The sequence below is a fragment of the Oculina patagonica genome, chromosome 13 (assembly GCF_052425735.1).
Source record: "Oculina patagonica isolate OP01 chromosome 13, crgOcupat, whole genome shotgun sequence".
Classification (NCBI taxonomy): Eukaryota; Metazoa; Cnidaria; class Anthozoa; order Scleractinia; family Oculinidae; genus Oculina; species Oculina patagonica.
This window is the reverse complement of record NC_135770.1, coordinates 26,525,506-26,545,574: the sequence shown is the minus strand read 5'-3', so window position 1 is coordinate 26,545,574 and position 20,069 is coordinate 26,525,506. Positions and strand designations below refer to the sequence as shown.

At 37.6% G+C, this 20,069-nt stretch overlaps 1 protein-coding gene across 4 annotated transcripts in view; it reads left to right on the top strand.

Moving 5' to 3' along the window:
* LOC144636221 (polycystin family receptor for egg jelly-like) overlaps positions 1-20,069 on the top strand; it is a 44,283-nt gene that overhangs the window by 2,104 nt on the left and 22,110 nt on the right. The window contains exons 1-22 of one of the 4 annotated variants that reach the window (XM_078495372.1): positions 2,537-2,967; positions 3,083-3,131; positions 6,021-6,146; positions 6,755-6,883; positions 7,502-7,624; positions 7,802-7,930; positions 8,533-8,655; positions 9,313-9,441; positions 10,551-10,673; positions 11,578-12,165; positions 12,598-12,732; positions 13,272-13,388; positions 13,656-13,676; positions 13,990-14,156; positions 14,608-14,753; positions 15,045-15,217; positions 15,750-15,872; positions 16,258-16,851; positions 17,312-17,452; positions 18,167-18,289; positions 18,815-18,940; positions 19,794-19,916. In XM_078495372.1, the coding sequence (XP_078351498.1) occupies positions 2,947-2,967; positions 3,083-3,131; positions 6,021-6,146; positions 6,755-6,883; positions 7,502-7,624; positions 7,802-7,930; positions 8,533-8,655; positions 9,313-9,441; positions 10,551-10,673; positions 11,578-12,165; positions 12,598-12,732; positions 13,272-13,388; positions 13,656-13,676; positions 13,990-14,156; positions 14,608-14,753; positions 15,045-15,217; positions 15,750-15,872; positions 16,258-16,851; positions 17,312-17,452; positions 18,167-18,289; positions 18,815-18,940; positions 19,794-19,916 (3,529 nt within the window). In that variant the 5' untranslated portion in view covers positions 2,537-2,946. Of the gene's footprint in view, positions 1-2,536; positions 2,968-3,082; positions 3,132-6,020; positions 6,147-6,754; positions 6,884-7,501; positions 7,625-7,801; positions 7,931-8,532; positions 8,656-9,312; positions 9,442-10,550; positions 10,674-11,577; positions 12,166-12,597; positions 12,733-13,164; positions 13,198-13,271; positions 13,389-13,655; positions 13,677-13,989; positions 14,157-14,607; positions 14,754-15,044; positions 15,218-15,749; positions 15,873-16,257; positions 16,852-17,311; positions 17,453-18,166; positions 18,290-18,814; positions 18,941-19,793; positions 19,917-20,069 lie in introns of those variants that run through there. The other 3 variants (XM_078495374.1, XM_078495373.1, XM_078495375.1) reach the window with 3 other exon arrangements.

Here is a 20,069-nt window from a genome sequence, read left to right as displayed (position 1 = left end):
CGGAAATGACGTCATAATATCGATATCGATATCGATATCGAGAAAAAAGGCAAATATCGTATCGATATCGTATCGTTTTGAAAAACGTGTATCGGCCCACCCTTACACACAATATGTTCAAGAGGCACGCAATGCGTGCAAGCGCTATAAGGCCTAGAGCTACAGAATTAGACCTCTTTCTCTGAAAAAACCTACTTTTTTATTATATAACATACTTTTAACACGGCTAATCAATAAATAACTATGCCTCTGTAATAGAGCCGAAATATTGTGCTAGTATCCGTTTTCTTGAAAAAAAGCGAAACTCAGTTTTTGCAATGACATCATTTCTCGGCCTTGCCTTTTTAATTTTGTTTTCGAAGTTGTCACATGGCTATGCATTATGGTACAATAAATGATGATTATAGCAAAATGATTTACACACACATTCGTTCGAAAATAATAAAAAACAAAAAGGAATAAAACAATTTACAATGGGTTTAGGGGACTCGAACCCATGGCCTGCTCTCGATAAGCTGACATGGTGCTGACGCACTGAGCTAAATGAATAAGTTCTGGGTACAAAGTTGTGGCCAACTTTCGCCAAAGTGTTGAAGCAATTCTTTTTTCCATTTATGGATTAATTGAACTGAATAAAGTGAACTAAAGTGTAAAAAGTTTTACATGATTTGCTCTGGCCGATCTTTATTTGTCAGTTCAGGGCAGTTTTCGAATCTTGTTTCATAATTTTAGCAACAATGCATATAATGGCATTTATGAGTGTTAATGACTTGCAGTCATTTCTGATACTCGTATTACCGGTAAAATTTGTATGACTTTTATTTGTAGATGAATATTTTGTACAAGGACAAAAAGATTTAAGGACTCACTTTTAATTTTTTTATGGGGGGGGGGGGGTGATAGTGCCTGTAAAAATAATGGCCCATCTCTTCATCAGAAATGTTTACCCTGGCCTCCCCGCAAAATCTAAAATTTTTGATTTTACCACCCCCCCCCCCCCGAAAATGAATACAATTCAAACCCATGAAGTTTATAATAATAATAATAATAATAATAATAATAATAATAATAATAATAATAATAATAATAATAATAATAATAATAATAACTGCTAGTGATTATGATTAACTGTTAATTGATGGGACACAATTGTTAGCGTGTGGCAACTGTGTTGCAACGAAATAGTTGGTAGGATTGAGTTGCTGCTGCTCGCTCGGTACATAACAAAGTAGGGAGTCCTTGGACATGCTCCCATGGGAAATTTTAATTTAGAAACGCTCAAGGCATCAGATAGAAGTCTTGCACTAATTTACAAAACTTTAAGGTTTATTTTGTTTATTTTATTTTTGTTTATTTTTGTTTTACACAGGAAATGTTTTCGCGTGGGTCCCCTTTGAAGCCATTTTTTTGTCTGACATTGTTCAACTTTATTTCTTATTTACTAAGCCCTCCTTTCCACAGAGCGAATGATTCAAAATATGCCCGGTGTTTTTTGTGCATGCGAGAGTAGTTTTACATGGCCGTCCAAGGGTCCATTGACGTCAATAGAGAGATTAAGCATGACGTTTATTTTTCCCGCGAACGGCCAAAATTTAACTTCCGCCATCTAGCGTTTGGCGTTCGTACGCGGAAATGAGTAGTTTTGTGTTTGTCGGGAATGCGGGATTTTTTGCCTATTTTTATGAGGGATTAATTTTAGATTCGATAAAGAGGCAACAAAATGAAATGCATGCTCCCGTTTGCCGTTTGCCGTTTGCCGTATAACGTCATGCTTAATCTCTCTTCTAACAATTTTTAGCGCTGCCTTGACAGCGAATTCTGACATCTTCACATTGTGAATTCATAATTTAAACCTATGGAAAAATAATCCCTTTGTTATTACTTAATTTGGGGACACAAAATTGTTGGATGACAGCTCTTAAAAGTTCACATAGTAACTGCAATTTTTGGATGTACAAATGGCTGGACAGTAGTTTTAGGCTTTCGGGGAATTACATTTACTAGAAAAAAGTGTCTGAAAATAGCGCGGCAAATTGTTTCAAACGGCAAATTAAGACCCCCCCTGTTTGAATTTTAATACGTAATTAGGCTCTTTTGGAATTGGTATTAACACTTGGCGACATTGATTTATGACATAACGTGACCTGCTGTGCAGCGTCCCCTCAGTTGCGGGCCAGTGCTCATGTTAAAGGATGCTTCACTTTAATTTATTCTCCAACTTTATATAGCAGCGTGCGTTTCCTGACCAGATTTATGCTGATAAATAGAAACATTCCAGATGTGTTGCCCTTGAGCAAGTTTGTTTTCTTAGAGGAACAGATTAAAAGAAAGAAAGACAAAGAATGCCGAAGAAACTTAACGTTTTGTTCTTGTTACTATTCACGTGCTGAGTAACACAAAAACTTCCTTATTAAAATATAACAACAAACTGCTGCTTGATTGCTTTCAGAAAAACAAACTGACAAAAATAACCCTTTTATTCTTGAACGTCTCTATTCACTGTCTTCGGCTTTCTGCTGGCATGGAGGATTCTTTGCATAAATGTTCTTTTTTACTTTTGGGACTTAGCCATGGCACATAAAAATGATTTGCCACCAAATTCTCATAAAAAAATGCGGGAATGAACCAGAAATGAAACGAAATGAATCAGGACTGAAACGGTTAACGGCAAAGTATGGCAGGCAGCTGCGGCTTTCTTTGCTAGAAAGTACGCTCGTTAAGGTCAAAGAACAAGTCGGAAGCTTTAGGTTTTTTGTGTTGACAATAGCAGGTGCATTTTAATACACTCACAGCAGGAGTGATGACGCTTTTTCGCATAACAGTCATAAAGTAACCGCTTGCCGTCATTATATCACGGTGGACAATCTTATACTATATTTGCAAACCCGCTTTGCTTTCACCGAGACTGCATATCGCGACATCACTTGGGTTCATTCGAAATATGCAATGAACACTCTTAAATGGAAGGTAAAGAAGATTGCTTCATAAATATTTTCTTGGTTTTTGAAGGTTACTTTAAAAAAGTTTCCTTTTTTTAATTTTACGTTTGGTGACAGAGGTCTTTGTATTTTGTTTTTTCCAGCTGGTTTGTCTGTGTGTTGCTTGGCTCCAACTGCAGAGATTAGTAAAAAGTGAGTAAGTTTTGGTGCAAGTACGTATTTCTACTTTTCAATGAACAGAAACGGAGATATCGGTCTAATTAATGCAGTTCATCTCACGTCGCGTAGAATTTATTGGTCATTTCACTAGCTACAATATCAAAGCTGAATGTGATCATGTTGTACTTCTAACCCATTTAGTGGTGCTATGTTCGACAAAACTAATTTAGTCATACCATAACAGACAACTGAAAGAAAATCTTGCATACAACAAAGGGGTATTTTACTGACAATATTAGAGATGGAGTTGAGGGGTTAAACGTATCCCCAAACTTGACAACAGTTTACCAACGCTGAGATTAGCCTTCTAAAACATTTTGCTGTGAGTCGTAAATATCACCAGTTTACCTAACAATAATAGACGTTTCTGTCGAAACATGTTTCCAAAACGTTGTCCTTGTCCCTTTCACTAAAGTACAGAACAGTTTTAGAGACATAACGCAAGGCTTAACTCGTTCTATTGCTGGAAAACCTGTGCAATTAACATGCTTTGTTTTATTGCACTGATGGTTGCAAAAGACCTGACCTTACGAGGGCCAAAGACACGGCGAGAAGTTCAAAATCGACTAACGAATTATACTGTGTCGGCGTCTATTTCACATCACATACATATATATAATTTTGATAAAAGAGAGTTTAAATTAGGAAAATTCGACAAATTCAAGTGGAACTGTAAAACGCCTTAGTCGCACTGTATTTACTCATCTCAAATTATCTCACGGCTGCACGTCAGAAACCACGAAAAGTCCATTGCCACTGCCAAGTCTGAGATGGTGCAAAAATTTTCTTTGCAAACAGTGTGATAGCGAGGTGAGGTGAGGACAAACCAGACAAATAGGACTCTAAGTTGCAAACGAAAATCAATAGAAATTCCTAAAAAGCACTTCTTCGTATAAATGGAACACTAATCCGGCACTGTATAAATAGTTCATGTCATTGAAGCAAAAATGAAAAGAATATAAAAGTATTGAGTCTATTAAGAAAGGCTTCCGTTGCTGACATTGTTTTTTATCTGAGGAACTGCTTGGCAGGTGTTTTCGTTTTACATCGAGTTGGTCTACTAAAGTGTATTGAGGAGGGAGTATTTAGATTACCCTTAACATACTTGATAAAATAAAGAGGTGTGTAGTGACCACGGACGTACTCCAAATTTAATCTACTAATTAAAACCTTAGTTGTTTAACCTAAACCTACTTCACGATACGCAAAAAGGATATTATATTTTGTTTTTCTTTTTAATGGCAAATCAAGCCTTTAGGCCCAAAACATATGCCCAGAAAAGAAATGCACTCTAAACTTGTTAAAGAAATATAACGAAACTCTAGACGGGCCAAGAATGCCAAATCCAGTATTTTGTTACCATCGCGAAAAAATCCGAAACGAACAAGTCGAACGTAACATTTTGTGCTATGAGGGAAACAGGTCAAATGTGCAAAGTTTCTATTAGCTTCCATTGTCTTTCAATTCCCACAAAATACATGGATACAAGGAAAATCAGGCCAAATAGAGGCTTGTACCCTTTGCCTGAGTCAGGTGAGAATTTTGAGATAGCAAACGAGGGTTAATGTGTTCCCTCTCTTTGGTTAAGCAGCACTTACAGTTTTTTGCCAAGCGGCTTTGAACGAAAGAGCACTAACTATTGTGGTTACAAATGTCATATGACTAACGACTGAACATCGAGTTTTAGTTTTAGCTTTGTTAGTTTGTGATTTCTCATTTCTGGCTCGTCTGCATGACTCTCTTGTCCGTGAAAAGTTACATAACAGATAGTTATGTCAGTAACTTTTCAGAGATGATGTTTACTGCAACAGCTGCAATTGCAACGAAAACAAGAGAATTTCGTTTTGTTTGTTTCTTTTGCTTATTTTCGTTGAAGAGTTTTGTTTTATTTGCTTCTTTGTTTGTTGTTGTTGCCCCGCTACAATTTCAACTGCGCTGGGCTATGGCGAAAACGTATTTTTTCTGTTTAGATATTTAAAAAAAAAAAAAAAAAAAAAAAAAAAAAAAAACTAAAATCGAGGAGGCCACTAAGAGTATTAAATTTTGTTGTTATTTTTATGGTTGTCTTTTTTTTACCTTGTCAATAACTGGAGGCGTTATAAAATTTGATAAGCAGATACTACCTTGGCCACGAACGTAGGCAACGTTAACCTTAAAAAGCCGTCTACCCTTCATAACTCAGTTTGAAAACTTGTGGGCTGTTTGTATTGAAATTACGCTAAGAACCGCCACAACGAGGCAACACAGCTGGAGTGCTCATTAGTGCAGTTTGGATCTCACGAAAGCAGAAAAATTACCATTTTGCTTTAAAGGCTTTAAATCTGATTTTGGTTACCTAGTGCCTCGGACGACTATAATTCTATTTTCCGAATCAGCTTAAATTTTAAGCCTGTTTGAGGCCGGCACACTTCATGCTAAGTTTTTAAATTCCTTTTTGTGTATTGAGCGAGCTTCAACCCTATGGAGATTCTGGTGAGGATGTTTTGCAAGAGAGGATGAATTTTCTCGTGGGGGTTGATTGAGTGGTTGCACCTGGTACGCGATCATATTTTTCCTGTGGCACTTGGGCGTTTTTAACAGCAACTTTATGAACAAAACCCTTCGCCTAAGAAATGAGGTCAAGTATCTTAAAGTGCGAAACCAGTAACGTTAGAATTTCCTATAAAACCCCTGTCGCATCAACCTCGTTCGCAGGCCGTTCTTAGAGGCCTAAAAGCGTCAGTAAAGTAAACTATTGATAATAAATAAAGAAAGATGGTAATATTTTTTCGCAGTACTATTCTTACGCTGATGGAAAATCCGGAGGTTCTTTTATAACTGAGTTGCAATGTAACGCAAGGAAACGCTTTCTCTTCCTCATAGGTTTCGATGAATGTACTGATCCGCAGTTCAACAATTGTGATCAGAACGCGGCCTGCACTAATTTACCTGAAGGGTTTTCCTGTACGTGCAAAGACGGCTTTGATGGCAACGGAATACAGTGTACAGGTATTTATAAATTTAAAAATTGTACCTATATATGTGATTGGTATTTATAACTCTAGATCTAAAATGAGCTTCTATTAGTAATAACACTTATTACATAGTTAAAAGGTTTAATTGATTACCACAGATCTAGAATTAGTTGACATTTCCTCCATTATAATTCTTTGAAGAGCAAACAGCAAGGATGAAGATCAAGAGGAGAATTAAGAGATTCATTTTTACTCGTGAATGTAATGAAACGAGTATGGTTATTCTAAATATAGTGCTTTGCTGAACAACTAAAGTTGCTTTGATTCTGTAGCAGTCTAACCCTGATTATACTTTTTAAAGAAAACCACTTGTTTTAGCTCTTTCTGTAGTATACTGGTTACAAGCTCTCGCTCTTATAATTCCGGCTTTCGGCGGCGGGCCCATCTGTCTGCAAAAACTACAAAAAAAATATTCGTCTTATAAGCACCCATCTTCCCCAACTTTTCTATATTTTTTAACTTTCTAACGTTCTCTAAAGAACATTGTATTTCATATAGAAATAAATCATTGGATAATTTGTCAGTTGTTTGCAAGTAAACAGAACTGTACAATTTGTATTATTTCGTTTTATTTCCAATAAGATGTGGATGAGTGTAGTACGGGGGCACATACCTGCAGCAGCGATGGAGCCTGTGTTAATACAGAAGGAACATACGCTTGTGACTGCGAACCTGGCTTAGAGTGGTACCCAAAGGAAATGAAGTGTAGAGGTAAACCAAATTGTGGGTCAGGGAGAACATCCCAATGATGTTTTTTTTTTCACACTCAAGCCCCAAGCCTAAATACACGAGTTTGTGACCGAGTATTCGAACCCTACTTTATTCAAGCGTACGTACAGATAACAGGGCACGGGTATCTGAGAACACCCCCGAAATACCTCATAAGGTGAAGACATACACTTGTAACTGTGAGCCTGTGTTACAGTGGAGCTCAAATAACATGCAATGTCAAGGTAACAACACTGCAAATGCGAGGTGTGACATATTTGCCATTTTATAGAAATGTATTGAAATCAAAGTGCAGTCCACAGTGTGACCGTCTTCTTTTCCTTTTTATTTTATCCTTTTGTAATTCTTCATTGTGGTTGACATCTGATGTAGTATCAGTGAATACTGGAGAAACCTGATAAAGAGCATAGGGGTATCACATAACCTACGACGGACGGACAGGACCAGCATCCCATAGTGCGAATGAAGAATAACTCCTAATGAAATCTCTCCTCTCTTTTATACGCTCTCACGAGGATATCTCTCCCTAAGGACGGCAAAAAAAGCTTTCGTAGTGGTTTAGCTGTTTTCTGAGCGAGATATTTTCTTTTCTTTTATCAGATATTAACGAGTGTAGCTCAAACACCGATGACTGCTCCAACCTGGCTACTTGTACGAACACCGTTGGTTCATACCTGTGTGAATGCATCGTAGGATACACTGGCGATGGTGTTCTGTGCACAGGTAACAGACATTATAAATTATAAAACAAACGTGATTAAAAAGCGTTCGTTATTCTTCGGTTACTAACAGGACCAGTTTGTCCGTGTTAGAAAAGAAACACTACGTTTTAAAAGTCTTTATTACTAAATCAAATTGTGGCTAAATGATAATTTGTTTATAATGTTCTCCTTTCATAAGATTTGGATGAGTGCAGTACGGGGGCACATACTTGTAGCAGCAATGGAGCCTGTGTTAACAGCCAAGGGACATACTCTTGTGACTGTGGCCCTGGGCTACAGTGGAGTTCAAATAACATGCAATGTCAAGGTGAACAAGAATATATACTATGCTAGATATATTCTACATATCTATAACCTTTTCTTATAAGCAGAACACCTTGTTTTCCTAATATTGTTTTGGTACCTCTTAGCATACCTTTGAAAACTGAAACATACGTATTATTCTGAGTATTTTTATATTTTATTGTAAATAATTATTGAGGGCCACTGGTTTGTTAGTTTTTTATGCTATTTTAGTGCTACCCTCGTTAAATAAAGACTTTACCTTACCTTACCTTACGTTTTTATTCCTCTGACATCGATTGAACACGCCCACAATTTAAGAACTCGAAAATTTTTGGGGCTTTTGGTCGAAATGCAACCTCCTTTTCTTTATCATTTGTGAGAACAACGATCGTTTTAACGTTATTACCTGAAAAAATGAGAAACTACTAGGAGGTTATATTTAGACCAGTATTCTAATGAGGAAAAGTTGCAATTTTTAAATTGCATCATGCTTTGGAAAACACAAAACAGTCCAACTATTTTCCAGCTATTTACCGACGAAAATTGCGATAATGGAAAAATCAATTTTTCCTATAAATATGTTTTCGACTACAGTACGCTCATTTGTTTACATTCTTTTATCAGACATTGACGAGTGCAGTTTGAAGACAGATGACTGTTCAGATTTAGCTAAATGCATCAACACTGATGGCTCATTCCTGTGTGACTGTATCAAAGGATACACTGGCGAAGGTGGTTTGTGTACAGGTAACGACCATTACCACTGGAAAAGTAAAAGTGACCATCGAAATCATCTTTGCCAGTTTTCATTGGCAATCCATCCAAGGAAACAACACCAGTTCAGTCTAAGGCCTGAAGATTAAGTAATAAATTAAATAATAAGTCTCTTTATGATGATTAGAGCGGTTTTAGATTGATAGTTGAAAATAATTTGTTGACTTAGGAAGTCCTTTTAAAGTTAGTTAAATTGATTAAAAAAAAAAAACAGCCAACATCTGCTTTAAACTCCAAATCGAAAGGTCTGGGTTCAAGCTTTAGCCGGAATCATTGGGTTGTTTTCTAGGAGAGGACATTTTTACTTCTGCGATCCCCTGGTTTAATTTAAAACTTAAAAGAACTTTAAGTTTGAGCCCTGCTGAGCTGCTGTAACGGACGAATGCACAGAAGTTTATTGTAAGAGACCAATAGGCTTTGAGTTGTTTTAAATTTTTTGTTTTTTTTTTTTTTTTTTTTTTTTTCCTTTTTTTTGTGTTGTTATAGGCTTTTTTTTTGAAGTAAAAAAAAAAAAAAAAGAAAGAAAAAAAACAAACAATTTTATACCGACATTTGTCGCGTTGTAAAATGCTTCGTTATATTCCTATAATAAAAGTAAAAGATAACGTGTTAATGTGTTTCATTTTCAAGATTTGGATGAGTGTAGTACGGGGGCACATACCTGCAGCAGTGATGGAGCCTGTATAAATGAAGAAGGGACATACGCTTGTGACTGCGAACCTGGCTTAAAGTGGTCCCCAAACAAAATGAAGTGTATAGGTAAACCCAAGTGTGGATCAGTGAGAACATTCCAAAGATTTTTTTCTTTTAACACTAAATCGCCAAACCTAAATACATGAACCATGTAGAGTTTGTGACTGAGTATTCGAACCCTGCTTTATTCAAATGTAAGTACAGATCAGAATAGCGCACGGGTATCTGATAACACCCCCAAAATACCTCATAAGGTCATAAGGTGAAGAAACGAACTTTTTCGATAAAAAGAGAAAGCATCCGACCACAAGTTACAAAATGTCCAGCAAGTACCCAAAATTAAAATCAAAATATGTTTTGCTGAGAAAATGATTCCCAGTTGAACACGATAGATTTTTCTCAAGATTACCACATGAAAAATGTATCTAAAAGAGATTCATAGCTTCTAGATTTAAAAATTTTGTGGAGGACATGCCCTCATAACCCACTAACAAGATTTTGCCTCGTCTGTGGCAAAGGTCTGGTTACGGCCTTGAAGTTCTTGTTTATTGTGGTTTTTGAAAGAAACATCAGTGCAAGAGTATGAGTTATGAGTACAGTATGACACCAGTGTGTTGATATAGACAGCCTTACCTGAGCTTGTATTTAGAGCTTATGATGACTATGTTTGGTCGCTTCAAAGAAAGAAGCTTAATAAAAGATTTTTGACTGTCCAGTATATACTACCATTTGCGTTCATCCATGTAGCGTGTAGCGTGACGGATTTAACGCGTAGTTTTACTTTTAAAACCTTAACGCTTTTGTCTGTCACTTTTGACCTATGAAGCGTTTGCGGCCAGGTCGCGAAATTGACAACGTTTTACGCCATTCGATCATGTTTTCTTCACAAACTATCAATATTTTCAAGATTTGCCCGTTTCCTTAGATGATAGTGTGCTCAGAAAATATCATTACAATGGAGAGGAAAGAAGATGACAAGTTTGGAAAGAATAATCGTCCAGGAGTCGCTTTATAGCAAGATTTTCGAGGCTTGATTTATTTGTCCGAACTGACACGTTTTTAGATTAAACCGTTAACACTTTTAAAGTAAAACTACGCGCTAAATTCGTCACGCTTCATGTATGAAGGGTAATGGTAGTATGTATATATATTCTGTATATATATTCTGTTGTCAGATGTTGACGAGTGCAGTTTAAAAACAGATAACTGTTCTAGCTTGGCTGAGTGTACGAACGCTTATGGCTCATACTCGTGTGAGTGCATCACAGGATTCATTGGTGATGGTTTCTCGTGCACAGGTAAGAAAAATTAAGGAAATAATATCCCCTATAACCGAACCAGAAAACAAACACTGACTGAACACATCACTTAACCTTGCTTCCGGGTAAGGATAAATTCCTAACTTCCCTTTGCAGGTTCAAAACTGGCAAGTCATAAGAATAACGGACCAATTTATTATTAATTAGTTAATTATAATAACTATTATTTTTGGGAGGTATAATTTATAATTTCAAAAAACATTTTTCAACTGATACTTTACTCGTACTCGCAACGTTACATCTATTTTTAAATAGGAAATATCAATTTAAAATGATTTTTTTTAGAAGAAAACCACTGTTTAAAAAAAGATACTTAACCAGTATTCCTCTGCTGCTATTGTCGTCTTTCGAAAAAAACGAACAAAGAAAAAGGAAGCCCATTTTAAAATACCCCCGAATTTGAACCATCGAACTGTCCATATGTGGCACAACTACTAGCTGAGTCCTGCGCTCGATCATTTTGCTATCGGAATATTGGCATTGTTTCTTTTTGGTTTTTTTTTTTTTTTTTTTTTTATATATATTTTTAATTTTTAAGATTTTTTTATCTAATTTTAAAAAATTTTTATAGATTTGTAAAGCGCCTAGAGCAGGCCTGGATAGGCGCTATAAAAATGTTTATTATTATTATTATTATTATTATTGTTTCTTCAGGCTTTGCCATTTATGCATTGAGGCCCTTTAAAAAATTACTTTCACTCGGCTATGAATGATCCAATCCAAAAAATATACATTTATTTTTAGCTGTGCAACTTTGTTGTAAAATTTCCATTTGGTTCTGAAGGCAAAGAAGAAAGCTTTCAAAGCTTAACTTCCGCCGCATTTTTTTACATGTTCTTTCTCGCTCTAAAATTTAATTTGTATTCTCGTTTTCCGTCGCAAGGACCGTGGGATCCACCGTGTGCAGTCACAACGGATGTGTCATTTCTGCTGAATGCTGTTGGCCCAGAAAACGTGTTTGCACAACAAAAAATGTTCTTGCAATTAGTGGCGACCAAATTTATTTTATCTGACGGACATCGCCTGGCTGTTAGTGTGTATGGAGACACTGTGGAACATCAAACATCTTTGGATGCTTCAAAAGACAACAAGGAAATCCTAGCTGCAATAGAATCTCTTACCACTTTAACCGGACAGAATCGTCTCGATCTGGCCATACGCGATGTATTTAACACGTACTTTAATGCTGACCAGGTTCCTGTGTCTGCCAATGCCAAAGTAATGGTGCTAGTTGTCAGTGACAGCTTGAACCGCTCGTCGACATTGTGTCCTTCATACATTCAGCCTGCTAAAATAGCAAGTCAAATAAAGAATGCAGGTGTCAGGGTTATCATGGCGGCTGTGGCTGTGAACATAAGTGAAGACTTTCATGAATTCTTCGAGAGCAACGACGAGATTTGGTATTTTCGCGACTATGACGAGCTTATTTCTGCAGCAGGGGATTTCTCGATGGCCGTGTGTGAAGCTGCAGGTAAACTGTAGAAAAGGGGACTTATAGACTTAAAAGTGTCTTTTGATAAAAGTAAATGTGAAACTTGACATTAAAGCTCACGGCTGCACTTCGCAAGATTTCCCTGTTTGGTGCAATAGTTACCAAGCCACACACGTTTTCGTTTAAAGCATACTAAGTGAATGTTAAAGGAAAAGTCAACTATTCAAACGAGTCCACCTACAGGGATGATGTGTAAGGACATCAAGGAAATTTCTTGGTTCGTAATGAAACAGTAGTGGCTAGTACTGGTTCTTTCTTGTCGCCAAGTTGAATTTTCATACCCCCCAACTTTGCCATTCACACTGAGTGGCGTCGTCACTTTGCCATACTCATGCGTTAACTATTTTTCTTTCTCGAGGCGTCTTAAACTACTATTATAACATTTTGCACGTTTCCTTGTACTTAATTTAGTTCGTTCTTTGGGCTCACCATACTGCTCAGCAGAAAAGGAATATTGTCAAGCAAACGCGGAGTGTCAAGAGAATGGCGGCAACTTCAGGTGTAACTGTAAAGCAGGGTTTAAACTGGATGGAGCGCTCTGTGTTGGTAAAGATTAGATTTCATTGTTTTAAAATTCAATGATAATATTTACCAAGAAATTTACAAAACTTAAGAAGAGTTTTAAATCCGGCTTACACAAGCCGTTAAATGGCTATCGTCAAATGGTTTACCGGAACAGTGGTCAATAGCTATCGAGCAGTCATCGAAAAGAACAATAGGCAATACTCTTTTGTACATTGTCAGTAGGCAGCCATAGTGTACTGTTAGATTGCAGTAGTGGAATATCTGAATTGATGTTAGATAGCTTCAGCAGACGAGTTTTTAGATTCAAAATCGCGTTTCCCGACCGCTGGTCCAGGGGGACGCGGGCTCTGGGAACGAGAATGATGCAGAGTTTGTTAATTAATTAATTGTTAGTTTACGGCAATTGATTCCACTCATCACCTTAAATTATCAGCCCCTTTCTCACTTCCCCAGTTTGGGCATACGGTTTCATGCCTTATCGCTCTTGTGAGTTCACTCTTTACATAAGCATTATTAATCGACGGAGTAGCTTTTGACAATTTTCGTACTTCTCTCTGTAGATTTCAACGAATGCAGCTCCATTCAATGCCCTGACTTTGCGTACTGTGTGAACACTGCGGGTTCATACATTTGTATTTGTCAAGAAGGTTTCGGAAAAGATGGTTCTTCTTGTGTTGGTAGGTTTTTTCTTTTGTGTTGACACACGTCATTTTCTTCACTTAACTTAATAATACGAAATGGAGTTTGACAGTTAAATGAGTTTTACGTTATGTGTGTCTAAGGGAGCGCCAGTAGCAGCCGAACCTGCCAGGACACTTTGCATCGTTTCCCCCTCTCCCCACAACATATAAATAAAAACGTCTGCGTAGTAAATTCGCTGACTTCTCTTCCCGGTTCTTGTTGCACATTTTGAACTGATGATGCCGTATTTTTTTTAATTGCAGATATGAATGGTTCTGGAAAAGGTTAGTAAGGGACTCTGAACTTAACATTTCATTTAAACATAGTGTCTTTACTGCAATGCAGCGTTTCAAGTATTTAGTGCTCAAGTGTTCACGAAATGATAGAAAACGCACCCGACTTTTTCGTTTGATCGGTTCATGATGACTGAACAATAATTTCAACTTAATTTAAAGAAACTAACCAAACAACCAACTCGACAATGCGAACGGAACCAAGGTCGAATTAGGACACTACCTTCAGTTGCTGTCACCCCTAAGCCTGTCAGACAAGACGTGACATAATCAGTAAGGCTTTCCACTTTTTCATCAATTTCAGGGATTTACCGGGAGGTTTACACCTCAATAAATGGAGATACTGTCGAAGAACTTTATCGTCATCCAAAGTTTCCCGAAAGCCCAGATTTCGTTGAGGTACTGACAAAATTTGATGTCACTCTTGACGATATAAATGGTTATGGCCAGCGGCTTTCTACTTTTTACGAGGTAAGAAACAGAGGTTCGATTGCATTCAAATTAAACGGATGTTTAGTGTGCTTGTGGCTTCGTAACCCGAAAGTCATTTGCAAATTAATACAAAGTATCATCTGACCGGGATTCTTGAGTAAACAATGACTATGACTACGACTGTAACGAAATAAACCGTCTGTCCGTCTGTTTGTCTCTCTGGTTATCTGTCTCTTCGTCTCTTGTATCATATGAGCGCAAAACTGCTAAATGAGCAGGATTATTGGTTTAGACAAAAGATAAAGCGCTCATTTCGCAATAAATAGTCTGGTGTACGGTCAGTTCCCGAGAACGTGTTCTAGTACACCTTGCGGTTTCTTAAATGGGAGGCTTCGAAAAGGTTAATTTCACTTGTGTTTTCAATGTTTGCAAATTGTTTGGGAAAAAAAAACACGATTACCTGTTCTCACTGCCCGTGTTTGCTTTCCAGTCACCAGAGACGGGCTCTTTCGTCTTTTCTTTGGCATGTACAAGTGCCTGCGAGTTATGGCTTAGCGGTGATGAGGTGGAGGCTAACATGACTAGGATGGTTAAACTGGAACCTTGGGAATCCACTGATTATCAACAATGGGAAAAGTACGATTTCCTTTCTACAGAGGCAGAATAAAGCTATTACTGTATTGTCAGTTTTGGGGGAACCCTTGCGTTTTCTCTTTTTAGAAACTTTTATTTAAACAACAAAAAAAAGAGAGATTTTAAAGTCAATCTAGTGACTAGTGGTTTAAGTTTTAAATCCCTCTAGAATTTTATTTGTGATTTTCTAATACAATTATTTCATGCTATAACTTCGATGTTTTACACCAATTTCGACACAAAAAATGTAAGTCACAGAACTGTCTTTTACTCTAATTATTCTCCTACTTCCAGGTTTCCAAACAAACAGATGTCCAGAGATGTTCAATTGTCTGAAGGTTCTTCATATTTCTTGAGAGTCAACATGAAGGCTGGTCCTGGTCTTGAATCTGGACATGTGTCCGTTGGTGTACAAACACCGTCCGGAAGCCTTGAAAGACCTCTGTCATACAATCAACTGCATGTCTGTAAGTACTTTTTATGCTATGAAAAATGCAATCTGAAATGAAGTGAATTTTCCTGAGAGATGAGTCTGGGATAAAGCTTTTTGTTTTGTAAAGATGTGGAGAGACTGCAAGCTGGATTGTGGGATAATATGTGCTGTGTATACATTTATATTCGACAAACGTTTGAAGTTGCAATGATAAAAGGGTGATTGATGCCGTGTGCAAGTAGGATAAAGTAAGGTAAGCGATGCGTGTATTGTAACATAGTGAAAATAAACAATACCGGTATGTTAACAACAACAAAATGAACACTGCCTACATCATCCATCAACATGTGCAACTGAGTCTTACAACACTCCGACAGTTACAATGTCAATTCGTTCGATAAATACTGCTATACTCATTCAATTATCGGAAAATTAAAGCCGAATCTATCGGTGTAATTGCAGTGTTCCAGATAAGAGAGGGGACTCAATGCAAGATGCAAAAACGTCCCCGGTGGTTTACTTTGTTTTGGCAAGCACTAATGAATGCTGTGCACATGTCTTCATAGACCATGATGTGTGTGCATCTCAAGTGGAGTCGTGCCAATCAAATGCAGAGTGTATCAACCGACGTAAGGCGTCCGTTTGTAGCTGTGTTCCTGGCGTTAATGAGGATAGCGGCCTTTGTCACGGTGAGGAAATTTAGGGAACAATATAATTATCCCTCTATAAGAGGGTCTAAATTTAAGGGTGTAAGGTAAGGTAATTTGAAAATTGCAACGTTTATTTCAAACGTAAGCGATAATTAGAACTGTCTGTCACCTTCTAAAGCGGACACTATTGATATATTTTTATTTGCTCAGTGCGCTGTCATGGAATTTAAAGATAAACCTATCGACTATTTCGAGATAAACATGTTTTTATCAATGGTTAACTTAGGCATAGCAATCTTCTGTTACACCGACCTGTACTGAAAATCACCAAATCCTAAACTATTTCACCCCCTTTCGCCTCACACATTTGCAGTTTGACATTGCCATTGCCATTTACCATGAAAATGTTTATCTGCTTTCGCAGCTCCTGAGCAGTGCCCAGTCGTAGTGGATTTGGTTTTTCTACTGGACACTTCGTCAAACTTGATGTCAACAGAAAACTTTGAGAGACAAAAACTGCTTATACAACGGATCATCAGCAGATTTAATGTCACAAGCACGAGTCGTATCAGCATTATTCCATACAGCGACACACCACATGAAGGAAAAATTCTTTCAACTCTGGAAAAATCAGTCGGGGAGTTTGCTGAGAGATTGCACGATATCCAGCTCTTAATGGGAGGTTGCAGCCGTCACGATTTGGCGCTGAACATGTCTTACCACTATTTTCTGTCTCACGAAGGGCCAGCCGGGGGTCAAAGGGTTTTAGTGTTACTTACAACAGGAAAACAGCTGCAACATCCTCAAATAACACCACAGTATATACCAATAGAGGGCATTACTGTGCTACTTAAGGAGGCAAATGTGATTACTTTTGCCATCGGAATTGGTGATAGCGTCCAAGTGCAAGATCTTAAAAACATCGCTACAGAACCATCAAAGGTCATCTTGTTGAAAGGTTTCGATAACGTTACAGCGGACGCCATGGTCATTTACAAGGATATATGTAAAACCACTGGTGAGGGAAGATCTATCTTCTCGTGTTTGAATATTTTTTTTGCATATGTCGTTTGCTCCTTTACTAAGGTTTTTGTACTACAGACAGAGAGTCGCAGATATAGCTTTGTTTTCTGGTCCCTTTGGAAAACGATTTATATCCCCCAACCTACTACCCCCATCCCACCATCCCCCCCCCACACACACCCACACACACCAAAGACAGCTTAAAGAATAGTGAGCCTGGTGGGGAAGAAATAAACTAATTGAAATTACTCAAACAACACTTTTTTGGTCTAACTTTATTATCGGGCACCAAGTTCTCTCTCATCCAAATTCGATGAAAACCGAGCGCGATATGTCTAGTACAGGTGGCACATAACCAGTCTGCTAGTTTCTAGTGCTTGACGTTATTTTATTCCTGATGAGACGTCGTCATCAGTACAAGGCGAACGTAATAAAGGGAACCATATTTCTTTTAGCTCTGTCCCTTGGCACGATTATTTGTCCTTTGTATGCTGGAGTGACGCAGTGTCAGGAGCATGCCGGCTGTGTTCTGCTGAACGATACCCATCAGTGTGTTTGTGACTCAGGATTTTCTCCTAATGGTACCCAGTGTCTTGGTGAGTATCTGTCTGTTTTAGGTCACGATATGCCAGTTTGTATGTCATCAATTATGAGCTTCATTTACAAACAATGACGATATTTCCTGGTACACGACAAACAAAAATGACTTTCACGTTTTGCAGGGCTCGACATTTCCACTGACCTGATAAGTAAAATAGAAACCATTCTTCTAAATGGTTGAGGGTTGGGATCTTGTGATTCGTCCAAAATACCGGAAAAATAGCTTATTGAAATATGAAATAACTAATTTGATAATGCCTTGTTTTTTTTCACATACATGCCCTCAAGAGACAAGTATCAAGACCTTTTCTCGATGCCTTTTAAGACCCTTTCCCGTCAATGGTTTTCCATCCATATCAATTCTCAAAGCGTTTTCACTTTTCAACGGCAGAGCTTAAAGATTTTGCGTCACTGAAACTGCGAGCTGGCGTGTAGTCGTCTGTAACTAGCCTTTAAGACATTCCTCATCACATACTTTCTTGGCCTTTTTTATATATATTTTACACATTGTAAAGCGCTATTGAGCTATTGAGCTCCAGGAAATGACGGTATATAAATTAGTCACTATTTCATTGCTTTCATTTCATTTACAAAATTCAGTACAAGTCGAAATTAGATTTTTAGCAATCTGAAACAGACAACACCCTTTAACCCCTATTTGCTGCCTTCAGCTAATCTTGAAGAATAACCAGTCTGCAATTTATTTTTAGACGTGGATGAGTGTCTCAGTGGGTCGCACAAATGCGACGAAGTTGCTACTTGTGTAAACACAGAAGGAAGTTACACGTGTAAATGTCCAAAAGGATATGTCGTTAATGGGACAAAATGTGACGGTATGTTATCATCCGTTGTAAGTGCCGAAATACTACACGCACTGGAATTGGTCAGTGATATTTTCAAACCAAATGATTTCTTCAAAGCACGTCCTTTTGTGGAAGCATTTTTTGGTGATGTTTTGGAGTTAATGCTAGTTTTTCCTTCACTGTTTACTAAAATGTTTCAAAACCTTCCTGTCCCTTAAGTTTTTTCACCCATTATTTGCTGGGATAATTTTTTTTATTAATGGCGTGGTCACTTGAACTACAGACCTTTGAAGAGATAAGGAGGAGATATTGCGATGGGGAGGAGTTGAAAAAGCAAAATTGAAGCAGTGCAAATAAAAGTTTAGGCAGAAGAAGGGTGACTGGAAAACACAAGTAACAAGCAGGAGATTATGATTGGCAAACAATTTCTACGCTCTGCAAATGCCCCACCTCACTAACTCCACCCCCTGTCATTTTATAATAATTACTTGACTAAAAGCCTTTTAGTTCTAAAGCTGTTGTTTATCTAATGGCTGGCTTTCTCTTTATATTTAGACGTAGATGAATGCTTGTTGAATATTTACATTTGTCACGAAAAGGCGACATGTGTAAACACAATAGGCTGGTACAACTGCTCTTGTATTTCCGGGTTGACTGGGGACGGTAGAAGAAAGTGTTCTGGTAAGCGTTAGCTACACTTTCATGTAACAGGTCTCTCGAAGAATCAAGATTCTTTTTGCCATGTTGCATTTAAATTTCAAGTATATATTTCGATCCTTCAAATCGTATGAGTGAAAGAATTCGCTGCTCTTCCATTTTTCGCAGTTTCACAGTTGCTTCAGGGATCAGATAAGCCGTATTCCCTCCAACTCAACCAATGCGTCCACTTGCCGTTTACTTTAGTTTTTAAAATGTTCTGAAAGTTTTTATTAACAGTCTACAAAAGTAATGGAAACAAGTTAATCGTGTACATGACAAACGCGAGAAAAATGATGGTAAAATCTGCTGTTTGTGGCAAGGACAAACCGTGTTATAAAATCTTTCTATTATAAAAACCTTTACCGCGCTTGCATTCGTCTGACATTCTTGGAAAAAGGAATTCAAGAAAACCCCTGGTATTCAGAACTACTATATGTGTTGAAATTAGTTTTCATTTTGTTATCACGACCGCCTTTTTATTCTTCCTGCCTTAAAATGTATTCTCCCTTTTATGGTTATGTCTTTTTACCCAATTCATCATTCCAAAAGACTGTCTTTATTCAGCTGGAATCTCGTATCCGAGCATATTCATTGAACCTGCGATTTTCGTCAGAGTGGCTAAACGACATTGCGATTATTCCAGTAAGAATCGGAAACGCTTAAAAAGCGTACCAAAAACGGCACTTTCGAATCGATTTTTGCCGTTTTCTTCCTTCATTAACACCTCACACCTTTCCTTCTACCTGTTTCATCCTATTGTGCAAAGGAAGCTGAAAAAAAAAACCAGTTTATACTCTAACAAGCTTTCCATTTCTTAAAAATTCCCTATATATAGATATCAATGAATGCGAAGTTCTACTAAACGCTTGCCACAAAGACGCTTATTGTACGAACAACTACAGACATTATGAGTGCACGTGTGTGCCTGGATACTCTGGCAATGGCACAGTGTGTACAGGTACGTTTATAGATCTACAGGGTAGAAGTACGAAAAGTGTTGATTACTATTAAGTACTTATCATAGGGTATTTTGCATTCCTATGCTATTAAGCTAGACTCCCCAGACGTCTAAGCAGAATTCAAACAATTTCTTAGTGTTGAGATCACCTGT